The sequence below is a fragment of the Brachionichthys hirsutus genome, unplaced genomic scaffold (genome assembly GCF_040956055.1).
Source record: "Brachionichthys hirsutus isolate HB-005 unplaced genomic scaffold, CSIRO-AGI_Bhir_v1 contig_338, whole genome shotgun sequence".
Lineage (NCBI taxonomy): Eukaryota > Metazoa > Chordata > Actinopteri > Lophiiformes > Brachionichthyidae > Brachionichthys > Brachionichthys hirsutus.
The window spans coordinates 342-14,144 of NW_027181010.1; the positions used below are offsets into that span (position 1 = coordinate 342).

At 46.0% G+C, this 13,803-nt stretch overlaps 2 protein-coding genes across 3 annotated transcripts; both read left to right on the forward strand.

Moving 5' to 3' along the window:
* Window positions 1–216: 216 nt before the first annotated feature.
* On the forward strand, window positions 217–6,750 carry LOC137917086 (peptidyl-prolyl cis-trans isomerase FKBP1B). 2 transcript variants are annotated; one of them, XM_068759970.1, is made up of 4 exons: window positions 217–370; window positions 2,446–2,489; window positions 5,801–5,913; window positions 5,994–6,750. In XM_068759970.1, the coding sequence occupies exons 1-4, from the start codon at window positions 330–332 to the stop codon at window positions 6,120–6,122; spliced, it is 327 nt and encodes a 108-aa protein (XP_068616071.1). In that variant the 5' UTR covers window positions 217–329; the 3' UTR covers window positions 6,123–6,750. The 2 variants fall into 2 exon arrangements, with proteins under 2 accessions (XP_068616071.1, XP_068616070.1); XM_068759969.1 differs by having other exon boundaries at window positions 217–366; window positions 2,442–2,489.
* Window positions 6,751–7,654: 904 nt separating this feature from the next.
* Window positions 7,655–13,380, forward strand: LOC137917088 (methylmalonyl-CoA mutase, mitochondrial-like). The gene is made up of 13 exons (XM_068759971.1): window positions 7,655–7,702; window positions 8,305–8,738; window positions 9,155–9,522; window positions 9,642–9,799; window positions 10,128–10,299; window positions 10,424–10,672; window positions 10,742–10,853; window positions 11,076–11,191; window positions 11,593–11,708; window positions 11,800–11,931; window positions 12,002–12,149; window positions 12,688–12,855; window positions 13,117–13,380. The coding sequence occupies exons 2-13, from the start codon at window positions 8,327–8,329 to the stop codon at window positions 13,243–13,245; spliced, it is 2,280 nt and encodes a 759-aa protein (XP_068616072.1). The 5' UTR covers window positions 7,655–7,702; window positions 8,305–8,326; the 3' UTR covers window positions 13,246–13,380.
* The last annotated feature ends 423 nt before the right edge of the window (window positions 13,381–13,803 follow it).

A 13,803-nucleotide genomic window follows, 5' to 3' on the forward strand; every position in this document is an offset into this window, starting at 1 on the left:
TCACGTATTTATTTTTAAACAACTTCACGCATTCGAGGTCGTTTGTTAATGTCAACTTACTGTGAAACAAATTCCAAGGACATTTTTTAAATATTATTTTAATTGGTAGAAAAGGAAACTTTTTCTTCCTGAAGGCTGAAGACGAGTTTTACGTCACGGAGTCGAAGATCTCGACGCCGTCTGGTCGCAGAATATCTTGGCTGTCTCGCTCTCGGAGTAGTGGCTCCGTGGTTCCCATCGATCCATATATTGTCCAACTAGTACTCGTGAAACGTGCAGAATTGATTGCTTTTTTTTCAAGGTGCAACTAACCGCTACACTTCACCGACATGGGCGTGGAAGTCGAGACAATATTCGCCGGCGATGGTGAGTTTATTTCTGCGCTGTGCGTCGACGCGCCTCCCGGTTAGGGGGCTCCCGCGAACGCCGTTCAAAGTTGGTCAAATATCAACGTAATTTACCGAAAATATTAACTCGAGCAAATCCCTCGTTAGACGGATGGAAACTAGTAGTTATTGTCTCTCGGGTATTGTATGGCAAGAGAACAATCTCCATATTTCACCAACAGCTTCGTCCCTTTTTATTAAATTCAGCTTATTCTTTTTTTTTCTTCCTCCAAATAAAGTGAATGTTCCTTCACGTAAACATTTATCTGTTTTTACTCGTTTTACCAGAGATTAATTTTACACACACGTTACATTATTATTATTATTATTATTATTATTATTATTTTATTATGAAACACTTTTCACTCAGGAGAAGCCGTCCCGTGGAATTAACGTAAAAAATGGCCGCTGCCCGTGACGGACTGTCTGCAGGCTGCAGCGAGCTATCTCCGGACCGCTGCGTGAAACGGCACCAATAATTAGTTTGCACGGCGAATCAATCAATCCACAGTTTCCATCGTGAGGATGTGTGAGGATATGTAAAAAAAAAAAAAAAAAAAAAAGGCACTTTCATGAGAAAATGTGAAAACTAAAAGTTATAATACAGCAATTATTAATTTAAATTAGAAATAAAATGATATGATGCTGACAAAGGGTTTATTTCTTCATTTAGCTTTATCATTTAGCAAAGCCAGACACCAACTTCTGGAAACAAAGCCCCCATTCCTTATGGATCAAAGGCCTTTGTAATTTCTGGAATATTCCTTCATTTACATGCTGCAAACTCTTTCTTCAAATCCCACCGCAGAGCTTTTCTGTGGAATTCAAGTCCGGTGACCGTGCAGGCCACTCTGGGACGATCTTTCTTGTGAAACCAAGGCGTAGTGGACGATATGCACGGGATCGTTGACCTCTTAACGCTCGCAGATGGCAAGAAGAGTTCTTCTAGGTATTTCCTGATGCTTGATGGGAATCCGTCGAGTCCTCGCCACAAGGAAGCCACCGCGCATCAGTGTAGGAAATGTGTTCTTCCTGCTCCCGACGTACCGCGGATCCATAGGCCTGAGATGTTCCGCTTTCATTTCAGCCCGGCCCCCAGACTTTTTTTTGGGTTCAAGCAGCTGGAGCTGACATTTCTCGTGCTTTTTGGGTCAGCTTAGGCCCAAACAGAAAAGTATTTTGTGGCTTCTCTACAGCCAAATGAACTCTATGACTTTTTGGAAGCAGTATTTTTTTTGCTCTGCGGTAATGCGTTGAGACGGGATCCATCCTCGATCCCTCGGAGGCTTGGCTGGGCGGTTGGTTGCTATGCCGTTAGCTGTGTGACACATCTTTTTCTTTTAACTACGCCGAATGTGTGTTTAGTATGAATGCCAGCGTTATCCTTCGACAACAAACACGCCTGACGGGTGCAAAACATGCTGTGGTAAAGCAAAGAATGGCAATCTTCTGCTGAGACGCAGAATTCGGTCAATTGTCTAAATCTTTTTTTTTTTTTAACTGTTTGGCTCAATTTCGCTACGTATTTTCTGAAAACAGGAAAATCGAATAAGCGTATTTTTTTTGATAATATTCACTCTTCAGATGAATATGAAGGGATTTAGAATTCCTCAGCAGAAGGAGTTAAAGAGGAAGAGCAAAAGGTGGCAGTAACTTGCTGCAGAGAAGAGGAAGTTGCCGAACGGGAAGCACCAACTGTGAACTGTAAATAGTCTAAATCTGACTATTACCCACAGCTGGAAAACAACTCTGGAAGTGGCGAGAGATGGAGCCTTGTCAGAAGCCTTTTTATGAGAATAAGCTCAAAGCACTGAAGACTTTTTTACAATTTTCAAATTTGTTTTTTTCATTTTTCATTATATATGTTGTCTTATTTTAAGTCTATATATTTCAATAATTTCAGTCAAAATTGCTCTCAGGTGCCCCCCCCCATCATTACTGACGTAACTGATGTTTAACCCAGAAGCATGTTGTAGCGAGTCAGACCCGACACCCAGCCGTCATCAACAGACGGGATTCACAGTGATTCCTGTTTTCTTCTTCTCCTCTTCACAGGAAGAACTTTTCCAAAGAAGGGCCAGACATGTGTTGTTCATTACATAGGTAAGTGATGTTCTAGAGAACCAGACGGAGTGTGTGTGTGTGTGTGTGTGTGTGTGTGTGTGTGAGAGAGAGAGAGAAACGTTTCCAACGCAGTGTCTGTGTGGATCAGAATAGTGTCAAATTAAATGAGCGGATTATTCATGTTTCTCGTTTGTTTCTGACAACATTTACACTAATCTGTGTGAAATAATATAGACTATAATAAATAATAACATGCTAACATTAACCCTTTACATTGTTTGTCCTCGGAGGACAGATGCAGTTTTTATTAGTAGTGTATTGATTTTGATGATCATGGTAAATTATAATGTAATGGAGCATTAGGAGGCGTGTGACTGTGAGGAATCGGCACCTGGAGCACCCCATGGCTCTGTTTTCGGCCTTTCGGCTCTTTGTGTTCAGTCTGCCAGACGTGTACTCGCCTGCGTTCCGTTCCAAAGACGGGGTGGAGCGTCACACTGATCTTTGTTTTGTTTTAACTGAGAAATTTGGTCCCTGGTGCCTTTTCTTGTTTGTTTGTGTAGACTGTTGAGACTTGTGAAATGTTGTACCGTGCGTTTTACACACACACACACACACACACACACACGCACACACAAACCGTTACGACCTCTCCCAAACGCATGCTTTCTTTTTTCTGTGTGTCTGCAGTCAGATTGCACAACTTTCCGTCAGAGACATTTGGCAGGATTAATTTGGGTTATGCGGCGCCCCGGGCTTGGCAGTAAAGACAACTGGGTCAGACTGAAGGTAAACAGAGCCTTCAGTCACCAGCCTGTCTGCGCGTCTCACTGTCATTACATGGAGATAAAGGTTATTGTGAGGCGCTGCAGTGAGCAGGTTTGATTCATGTCTGTGTATTTTTGTTTTTGTATGGAATGTGCATGCATTAGTCTAATCTTATCTCATGCATCCTGATACACTTAAAAGGGTTTGACATAATTTTCTTCATCTCTTACGAAACCAATTCCTTGTCTAGACGGAGGTTCTTTCATGAATTCAGTTTCATTTAAGATTTCTGGCTGTTTTGTTTCCCCCTGACTAATCTGAGTGTTTGTAAAAAAAAAATAATAATAATCAGGAAGCGATTGGCCTCATTGGGATAACGAATGCTGGGTGGAAAAAGTAATCTGGATTTTCTCTTTGGGTTGGAACTCTGCAGAGATCGGCTAAGCGGTAATGTACGGAGTTCCTCTTTTTCCTCTCTCTCGGTGAAAGCGGTTGGAGTTCATATTATGGAGAAACATACGTGCAAATGAAACGTTATTATTTATTAAGTTGGTGGCAGAATTCCATGTGGGTTATACTGTATAAACGGGAGCAGCCGGTGAACCTGGATGAGGCGGTTTCGCTCCAGCAGGGGGCGACGGCGGCGGTTCACGGCCATCCTGCGGTGACGTCATCTCTTCTTCGCTGTGCATGGAACTGAGCCCCGCGTTCACTGATTCATTTAGCTATCCTGCTGCGTCCTCACCTTCTTCTACTTTTTCTTATTGGTGGCTTCAAACAGTGTGTTGTTGTATTAACGCCACCTGCTGGCGGGAGTAGGACATTACCGTCGGGCGCAAATTAAAACACGATAGGCAAGGAAGCAGATCTGATATCCGTCAATCTGACAGCGCTGCAACCCGGAAGTGTCCACGGTTGACACGGCCCCGTTCGTTCTCGCCAACAAGACACGAGAACTGAAAGAGCGACAAACTCTTCGGACGCGACGTCCGGTCTAACCGTGTTTGAGGTCCAGCCGAGATGAAAATGTGCTGAAGTTGAGACTCGAAGGCCTTTGGCGAGTGACACCGAAATAGAGAGCAGCGGCTGAACCCCGAGAAAGCTGCGATTGAATGTCTCCAATCCTGGAAGGACGGAGTTAAAGGAAACCAAAGCGGAGATCGTGCTGCATGAGCATGAAGGTGAATAGAGCAGCTTTCAGTGGGGGGGGGGGGGGTGTCTGGAGAGATTGGACACACACACACACTCACACTCTGTCTTTGACAGATTGGTTTACATGCATGTCATTTCATCCACTCTCGGGGGTTGTTGGGCTGGGACTTGTGCTAGACTGGGGGGGGCAGGATCCTGTGTAAAAAATAACCCCACCCTTGTCCGCCATGGCTTTCTGCAGGACTTGCCAGAAATGAAAGGCTTTCCTGAGAGGAGAATGTGGGAGCCAGACTGATTTATTTCTTTGTGGCGACCCCACCCATGCTCAGCGGTCTGGAGAGCGATAAAGCAGCCTTGATCCAAATGCGGTTTAAAGTGCTTTTGTCTCCTTGCAAGATTTGGACGGCCATGAAGTGTTTCTGCAGCCGTACTTCCAGCACGTCCGACGCTTTCAGGGTGTTTCTTTACATAACAAACAAGCAGGTGGTGTTTCCGCCTGCCTTAAACTGGTTTTGTCCAGCCGCCGGTGTGACCCTCAGCCCATGCTCGCCTGCCCCCCCCCCGCCAGAAACCTTTCCTGCATTTCTTCATGTGGAGCACGAATGTTCCTGCTAGCTATGCGCCCCCGTAGCAGGTGGTATCTGTCTCTGAAGGTGCAGCTGATGACTCCCCGACTGGATCGAGTCCAACCCAGCAGCGTTTCTTGGCAACAGAGAACCGTCTAAGTTTAGCTGGATAGAAAGGAGAGAAGCGGCGCTGAAAAATATTAGTTTATCTCCATTTCTTTTCTCTACATTCTCTGTAACATTAAATACTGTGAAGTCTCTCAAACACGATCAGGACTGTACATATAGCAATAAAAATGTAAATCCAAGCGCCTTGTTTTGTGGGCCAATCGTCTTCATTGTTGTTGGCCTACATAACGGATAAGGAAGGTCACATGACCGCCTCGGAATGTGGCTTTGACTGATCATATTTCCAGTGCGTCCTCCTCGCAGCTGTAATCAGATTCCTCAGGGTAGAGAGTAGAGTATGAAAGCACGGCCTCAGACGATGACGAGCAGCTCAAAGCGTCTCTGCCTTTGAGCAGAGCTTAATGGCTTCCAGTCAACCTGAAAGGTCCGTGTTCTGAAGGAGCTCCGCCCCCCCCCCCACCCCCCAGGGGTCTACATAGAGGCAAGCAGTGGCCTAGTTCATTAAAGCAGGCCAACGTTTCCTGATTCACATTCCCTTTGTTCATTTTGCATAATTGAAAAAAGACCCAGCATCACGATAAGCTCAAAACGCCTCAGCCCAAAACGTTAGCCGTCAAGGAAACGGGCGTGCGTTTAATCTGCCGTCTCTCCGAAGAATGACAAAACAGTCGTTAAAGAAAGAAAACGGTACGTGTGTACACTCTCAAGTTCGTGGATGCAATTCCTGTTTTGCAGGCATGCTGCAGAATGGGAAGAAGTTTGACTCGTCCCGAGACAGAAACAAGCCCTTTAAGTTCAACCTCGGACGTTTGGAGGTTATTAAAGGCTGGGAAGAAGGAGTAGCGCAGGTAACGGGGGGGGCTACATCAGAGGGGCGGTCCGTTTTCATGTGAACATGAGTCGTTTTCTGTTTTTTTTCTTGTGTCAGATGAGCCTGGGCCAGCGGGCAAAAATCACCTGCTCACCAGATCTGGGCTACGGAACAACGGGCCACCCGGGAGTCATCCCTCCCAATGCCACGCTTATATTCGACGTGGAGCTGCTCAGGCTGGAGTGACTCCTCGGGACTTCAAGGGTTAATGAGGCTGAGGTCGCTGCAACCTGCTCCCCGCCCCCCCCCCCCCCCCCCCCTGCAGGGGAGACCTTATCCGGCTGCTGCCTCCCACCATCCACCTGGTTCTCTCTGATTTCTCCCGTCTTGTTTAGTTCTGTATTTAAACCGCTGCTTTGTTGCTCTATTGTATTAGTAAATACTACGGAGACGTCCTCACCTCATGCAAGATGTTCACATTCACCACAGTCGACGCTGTTTCGTTTCATTTCAGTTAATTTTGTAAAAAAAATAATATATATGTTGGGGGAACCATGAGAAGATTAGTCGTTTGATTAAAAGCTGTACTTTCATGGTAATCGCAACATAAACTGCCTCACAGCTTCAGCCACAGAGGAAGGGTACGTGTCTCTGTATCGTACACCAATGTCTGCATCGCCACTTTGATTAAAGGTTTGTCCTGCTGAATGCTCTGAATGATGTTGCTATGTTTTAGTGTATTTTATACCTCTCGTAAAACCCCGACTGCAAGTGTGTACCCTATTAAACCATCTCAATAATCTGTATTAGAGCCGGTGCTTCTACAGCAAATTATTGACCAGCCCTTAATAAAAAAAAACGGCACGTTTTTACTGACAAATCTGTGTCTCCGAGTTTCAGTTTTTTGGGTGGATGGTTCATTATGAAATGCTCCTCTGACGCTCATTAGTCGTATTAAAATCTGAAAACACGACCTCCGCATGATGTCAACACGGTTTTGTGTTCTGCACAGTGGATGATTTTAATCCGTCTGTGTCAGATACATGAAGAGGTGGAGGTGTGTTTGCAGTGACACACAGAAAAGTGCAAACCAGACAGTTGTCTTTCCCCCCCCCTGCAAATAGCCACGAGAGAGAAGAGCTTCTTGGCATGAAGCTTCCTGAGCCAAGGATCGCTACTCTGCCCAACTGTTTGACGTAACTTCTATTTCTGCATTAAAACGGTGAGACGCAATAAAGGAAGCCAAAAGCATGACCTCCTTGCTGGTTGCAAGGGGTTTGAGACATGTTTGAGACAAAGTTTGTATGTGACTTGTGTAGTAACAGCGCCCCCTAATGGAGCATTTTTATATAGAAATGTCCGCCAATCAAAAAAGATATTCCTTTATTTGTCCCTCAAGGGGAAATTCCAAGCTATTTATTTCGAGGGAATTAAAATACACATTTGTTAACGCCACCGTTTCATGTTGTGTAAATGTTTCATCAACTTAATTTTTTCTTTTTTTTGATAATTAAAAATTCCAAACAATTTGTAGTTTGTTCAAACATGAGTTAAATCCCTTTTTTGTGCGCCCAAACTTGGCCAATAAAGCTGAATGACGTTACGCGTACGTTACGCAATGTTACGTACTGTAATGCGCTACCATCGCTGGTGTTGTGTATCTCTAAGAAAAACAACGATCTTAGGTTAATATCTACTTCCTGTTTCAAAGGTCAAAGTTCATGTAGTGACGCTAGTATATGATTGGCTGATTCCTCGTGTTTTGGCGCATCATTGGACGGACAAACACACGCCTTTCATCAACCTGAAAGAGCACAGGAGGCAAGGTCAGAAATCGATCTTAAAAATAGGCTAACTGTGCGTTGTAAAATATAGATACGTGCCTACAACGCGCCTCGAATCCTGCAATTCATGCTAACAAGTCAAGCTAGGTTATTTAGCCAACTGTCCCTGTTAGCCGAGGTGCTACACAAACAAAACAACAGCAACCTGCGCGCGTCCGTCTTCCACGCAGTAGTTGAACCATCCATGAGTCAAACGGAATAATATTAACATCGCTGCGAAAATGTTCCGTCGTTGTCAAATGAAAATCAGAAGCTAAACGCTGCTCGCCTGAAGTTATATCCTTGCTATTATCGATCTGAACGGAACTCTCCAACTATTTCTCTTCTCAAACTATTGGATTATTTATTGCCAATTTGTTGAGCGACCCAGTCAGAGATTTCTTGCCCATAATCCAATTTTTTTTTAGGTAAAATTCAGAATCAGTATCCATTAAGAAAAACAGCTAAAGTTGATGTGGTTTGACTTTAGAAATGTTAACTTTGTACTGCTTTCAGTTAAATGAAATGTTAGATACGAGGAGGGAATGATCACTTAGTTTCTGTACAAGTATTGTATTAAAATCTCTTCTCACGATTTACCTCAGGGGATCCATGCACGTCTGATTGATGACAATCGGCATGCTGGCGGCACAGAGGGCGTGTGCAGCGATGGCGGTCCGGCGGCACTTGGTCAGAGCGTCTGTCTCTTCAGGACGCACGCTTCGCTCTCTGATCCACACGTCCGTGCCGTGTCGGGATGAACCTGGGCTGCATCCCGAATGGGCCAACCTCGCTAAGAAACAGCTGAAGGGGATGAACCCGGAAGATCTGATCTGGCGAACGCCTGAGGGGATCGACATCAAGCCCGTATACACTCAAGCAGACTCTGCTGGAAGGGCAGATGAATTGCCAGGCGTGTTTCCATACACTAGAGGGCCTTATCCCACCATGTACACATACAGACCTTGGACGATCAGGCAGTATGCCGGTTTCAGCACCGTGGAGGAGAGCAACAAATTCTACAAAGATAACATTAAAGGTAGATTTGATGTTGTATGCATTTAATGTTTTTTTTTTTATCTTGAAACTACAGTTTGCATTCCAGCTTTGATGACACCAATATTTAAAGTGAACTCCAGGGAGGCTTGTACTGTGCACCAACAGTTACAGCTATTGATTGGATCTTGTTCCAAAAAACTGAATCCCATCTTGTTTTTCAAAGTGTGCAGCAGTTTGGATGTCTGGAGCCGGGCTGCTTTACACATATCAAAAGGAGTTAATTGTATGCGGAGCTGGTCCAGCAATCAACACCAGACGGCTTTTGTTTTGAAGCGACATTTTAGTTTTCTTGAGGGGAAATATAATTAGCTTGCCTTGAACAGGCTAAATTGTGTGTTTTTTAATGTGTTTTTTTGTCTTTTGATGTTTTAAAAAATAGCTTTCCCTTCATTTCAGCCGGGCAGCAGGGTCTCTCTGTGGCCTTCGACCTCCCGACGCACCGTGGCTACGACTCGGACAACCCCCGCGTCCACGGCGACGTCGGCATGGCCGGAGTCGCCATAGACACGGTTGAAGACATGAAGATGCTCTTCGATGGAATCCCGCTGGAGAAGATGTCCGTCTCGATGACCATGAACGGAGCTGTGATCCCTGTGCTGGCGATGTTCGTCGTGACTGGAGAGGAGCAGGGCGTGCCGAAAGCCAAACTAACCGGCACCATTCAGAACGATATTCTGAAGGAGTTCATGGTGCGCAACACGTATATCTTCCCTCCAGAACCTTCCATGCATGCCATTGCTGACATCTTCGCTTACACCTCCAAGGTACGCGCCACGCAGTGGTGATGGATCATCTGCGTCATTAATCTGCATCTGTTGTGCTCTCGGTGTGTTTTTATTTTAAATCCTCTGGATAGCTTTTGACGTTTTTCTCGTCTTACTAGCACATGCCCAAGTTCAACTCCATATCTATCAGCGGCTACCATCTTCAGGAAGCTGGAGCCGATGCCATCCTTGAGGTAGCTTACACCATCGCTAACGGCCTGGAGTACTGCCGCACCGGACTGAAAGCAGGCTTAACCATCGACGAGTTCGCCCCCAGGTGAATGTATTTGCTAGTAGCAATGTGGCGGCGGTAATAATCCCAGAGGAAGTGACTCCAGAAGTGCGGCTGGAGTGAGAGTACCAACCCTTCCTTCCGTCAGGCTCTCCTCCTTTCTCCCCCCCCCCGTACCTTTTCAATTGCTCAAATATTAGAGTTGTCTCTTCTCATCACTGAAGGCACCATCCATCTTGAGCTGTCTCCATTGAATGGCTGGGGCTGACAGCCGCTCGGGGTCGACTGATTTCTCTCTTTGTTCTGTCATTTTGGGTCAGTATTCACGACTGATTTTTTTTATGTGTTGTTTTTTTTATGTGTTGGCTCTCAGGTTATCCTTCTTCTGGGGCATTGGGATGAATTTCTACATGGAAATCGCTAAACTGAGGGCAGCTAGGAGGTTGTGGGCCACGCTCATTGGAGAGAACTTCCAGCCCAAGAACCCCAAGTCCCTCCTCCTCCGCACACACTGCCAGACTTCAGGCTGGTCTCTCACCGAACAAGTAAATATTAGCTGCATTGTGAAAGTCCTCTAAATGTGCTTCTGAACTTTGCAGGCTGAGATCAGAATCATTGAGGAAAATAAGAATGACGGCATTGTTGGAGTCAAACCCTCCCTCTTCTCAGGATCCGTACAACAATGTGATCCGTACTGTGATCGAGGCCATGGCGGCAGTGTTCGGGGGGACCCAGTCGCTCCACACCAACTCCTTCGATGAAGCCCTCGGCTTGCCCACCGTGAAGAGCGCTCGAATTGCCCGGAACACGCAGATCATCATCCAGGAAGAGTCGGGCATCCCCAAAGTCGCTGATCCCTGGGGAGGTTCACACATGATGGAGGCTCTCACAGACGACGTCTATAACACGGCTTTGAAGGTTCGCGACTGACACGCGGTCAACGTTCCTACCGGGAGGCTGGAATTCCCCGTCTTTTTCTTTCCGCAGTTCATCAAAGAGATTGAAGAAATGGGAGGCATGGCCAGGGCCGTGGCGGAGGGCATTCCTAAACTCCGTATCGAGGAGTGTGCGGCTCGCAGACAAGCGCGCATCGACTCAGGTACTGCGTGAAAATGTCCCCAGCTCCTCGCTAAAGCCTCATATTCTTGCTCTTTCTCTGGAACTTATTCCAGCGTACCTTGTACGCTCACGAGCTCATCGTGGGACTCACGAGCTGAGTCCCACGATGAGCGGCGTCCCAGTGTGTTCTATCAACGCTCTGTTTGTTTCCCCACTTTCTGACTCGGGGAGCGTTTTTTCTTTGTCTCCTGTTCCGTCTTAGGATCAGAGGTCATTGTCGGGGTCAACAAGTACCGCTTGGAAAAGGAGGAGACCGTGGAGGTGCTGGCGATCGATAACACCATTGTACGAGAAAAGCAGATTGAGAAACTGAGAAAGGTCGGCGTTCCTTTGCAGGATTGACTGCTTTTAAATAACACTGTTAACCTGTCAGCTTTGGGTTTTGAACTACTGATCACTGGACAAAAAGAAAGTTCTGTGTAGTGTTGCAGGAATCAGGTTTTGGATTGAGCTCAGTTCACGGGATGAGCAATAAAAAAAAGAAAAATAGGTGCCATCGTGATTCGAAACTCTTGGTCAAAGTGTTATGCTTTTAGGGATCATTGCTTTTAAGGTGGAATGAATGGAAACTGAGCTGCCTTGGTGCAGGAGCCTCTGAGTTCGGTCTAGTTTTGTAGTATTTCAGTCCCTTCTCCCAAAATGACTTTCAAATCAAAGGGCCGGCAGCGAGGACGCTCTGTGAGTCGTGTGAATGGTTTCAGATTCTTTCTGTGTTCTAGGTGAGGCAGAATCGTGACCCTGAAGCGGCGAAGAAGTGTCTGGCAGCCATCGAGGAATGTGCCCGGACCGGGGAGGGCAACCTCTTGGACCTGGCGGTGAAGGCTTCACGAGCCAGGTCTGACATCGCCCGGTCTCTAGAAGCTGTCATTTAAAATCGCTGCTGCGTTTGCATCGAGATCCCATCATCACTCTTCTTCTTCCTTCAGATGCTCTGTCGGCGAGATAACCGGTGCCATGAAGGCCGTGTTCGGTGAACACAAAGCCAGCACCCGGATGGTGAGTGGAGCGTACCGCAGCGAGTTCGGAGAGCACGAAGAGATCACTTTGGCCAACGATAGGTAGCGAAATGCGCCCCATGAGCATCTTGGTGTTCAGTATGAATGTGCTGATGGACATTCCCTACCTCAGAGTTTCAGAGTTTAAGAAGCATGAGGGCAGAAATCCCCGACTGCTGGTGGCAAAGATGGGGCAGGACGGTCACGACAGGGGGGCCAAAGTCATCGCCACTGGGTTTGCTGACCTCGGCTTCGACGTAGACATCGGACCGTTGTTTCAGGTGAGTGCGAAACCCCCACAGCAGAAAGATGAATGTGCGAGACGGGAGTTTGTGTCGGTAGTTTGTGATTCTACAACGAAGCTTCTGGAGGTTAAAGTCAGACTGAGCTGAAGATTCCACAATGATTACATTCAAAGGGATTAAAGGAATCTTCTTTTCTTTTCTTTCTTGCCTTTATTCTTCCTCATATTCTGCCTTTACTCATCACCTTTTCCTCTTTCATTCTCATCCTCCTTCAATGACACTGATCCATGGGTGTTGTAACCATGGTGACAGCAATTATATCTTCTCTGCTTCGATGATGAAGATGTACATGAGACATCTCCGCATGTTCCAGTGCAGAGGCTACACACAGACAGACAAGCATTCTCACACACACACACACACACACACACACTCACCCCTATGGACAATTTAATGTAAACAATTTGCACGTTTTTGGTGGGAGGAAGCTGGAAGAGAACCCACGGGGAGAACATGCAAACTGTTCATCTCAATCTGATCTGTGTTTTCTTTGTTTTGTCATTTGGGATAACAGACTCCCGTCGAGGTCGCCCAGCAGGCTGTCGATGCAGACGTTCATTGCGTTGGGGTCAGCACACTCGCAGCGGGACACAAGACTCTGGTCCCAGAGCTCATCAAGGAGCTCCGGAAGCTCGACAGGCCAGATATCCTGGTCATCTGCGGAGGCGTCATCCCACCACAGGTATACAGAAACATTTAGAAAGGACAAAGCTACCATTCAGAGGACGACCACAATTCACCCGCAGTGTCATTACCGCACTGAAGGAGTTCCTTGCGGTGTTGTTCTTGTTTCCCCTCACTCTGGATTGCTTTATCTAATTGGCTACAAACATATTTTATCCCTTTCCTTTTGGGAATTGTATCAGCCAGCGTAATCATAGAGGGACGGTGCGCATCCTGAATCAATTCTTCTTCGACTGCTGAGTTCCTTCTCTCTTTGCAGGACTACGAGTTCTTGTACCAGAGCGGCGTGTGCGCCATCTTCGGCCCGGGAACCAGGATCCCACAGGCTGCAGTGGACGTTATTGACAATATTGAGAAGAGCTTGGAAAATATCCGCCAGGCTATGTGAAAATTAAATAAAATCAAACCCTACAATCACGTTTCTGTGTTATCCATGTTGGAGCCACAAAAATGAAACGTGTAGAATTTCTCTGTATAGAATCTGTCTGTGTTCTTTTGGACTGATTAAAATCAGTGATTAAAATCCTGTCGGTGTTTTGCTTCTATCACATTTTTGTTCTCTGATTATCAACTTTGATTCTGGTTTCTAAGCGTATACTCACAGGTTAGATTTACCATTGGTTACCATAGTGATTCTGGTTGGTAAATTATGTATGAAGTACTTTCAAAGAAAACAAGATCCCAAGGGCATTTTTGAAATGCTCCTCTTAGACAGGGTGTTTGACTGTACTTGTACTGTAATACATACTATTGTTTGACTGTACTTTTACTGCTCTAACATTCTGTCTAATAAATTTATTCATCATCATCATCAATCATCTCCTCCCAGCCACCGGTGGCTCCAGACAGCGGCTACAGCCATGGGGTACATGGAAACGGAACTATATTTGAGAAGGAACATGCAGGGTAAAGATATATAAATATACATATAGCAAACAAATGGGAA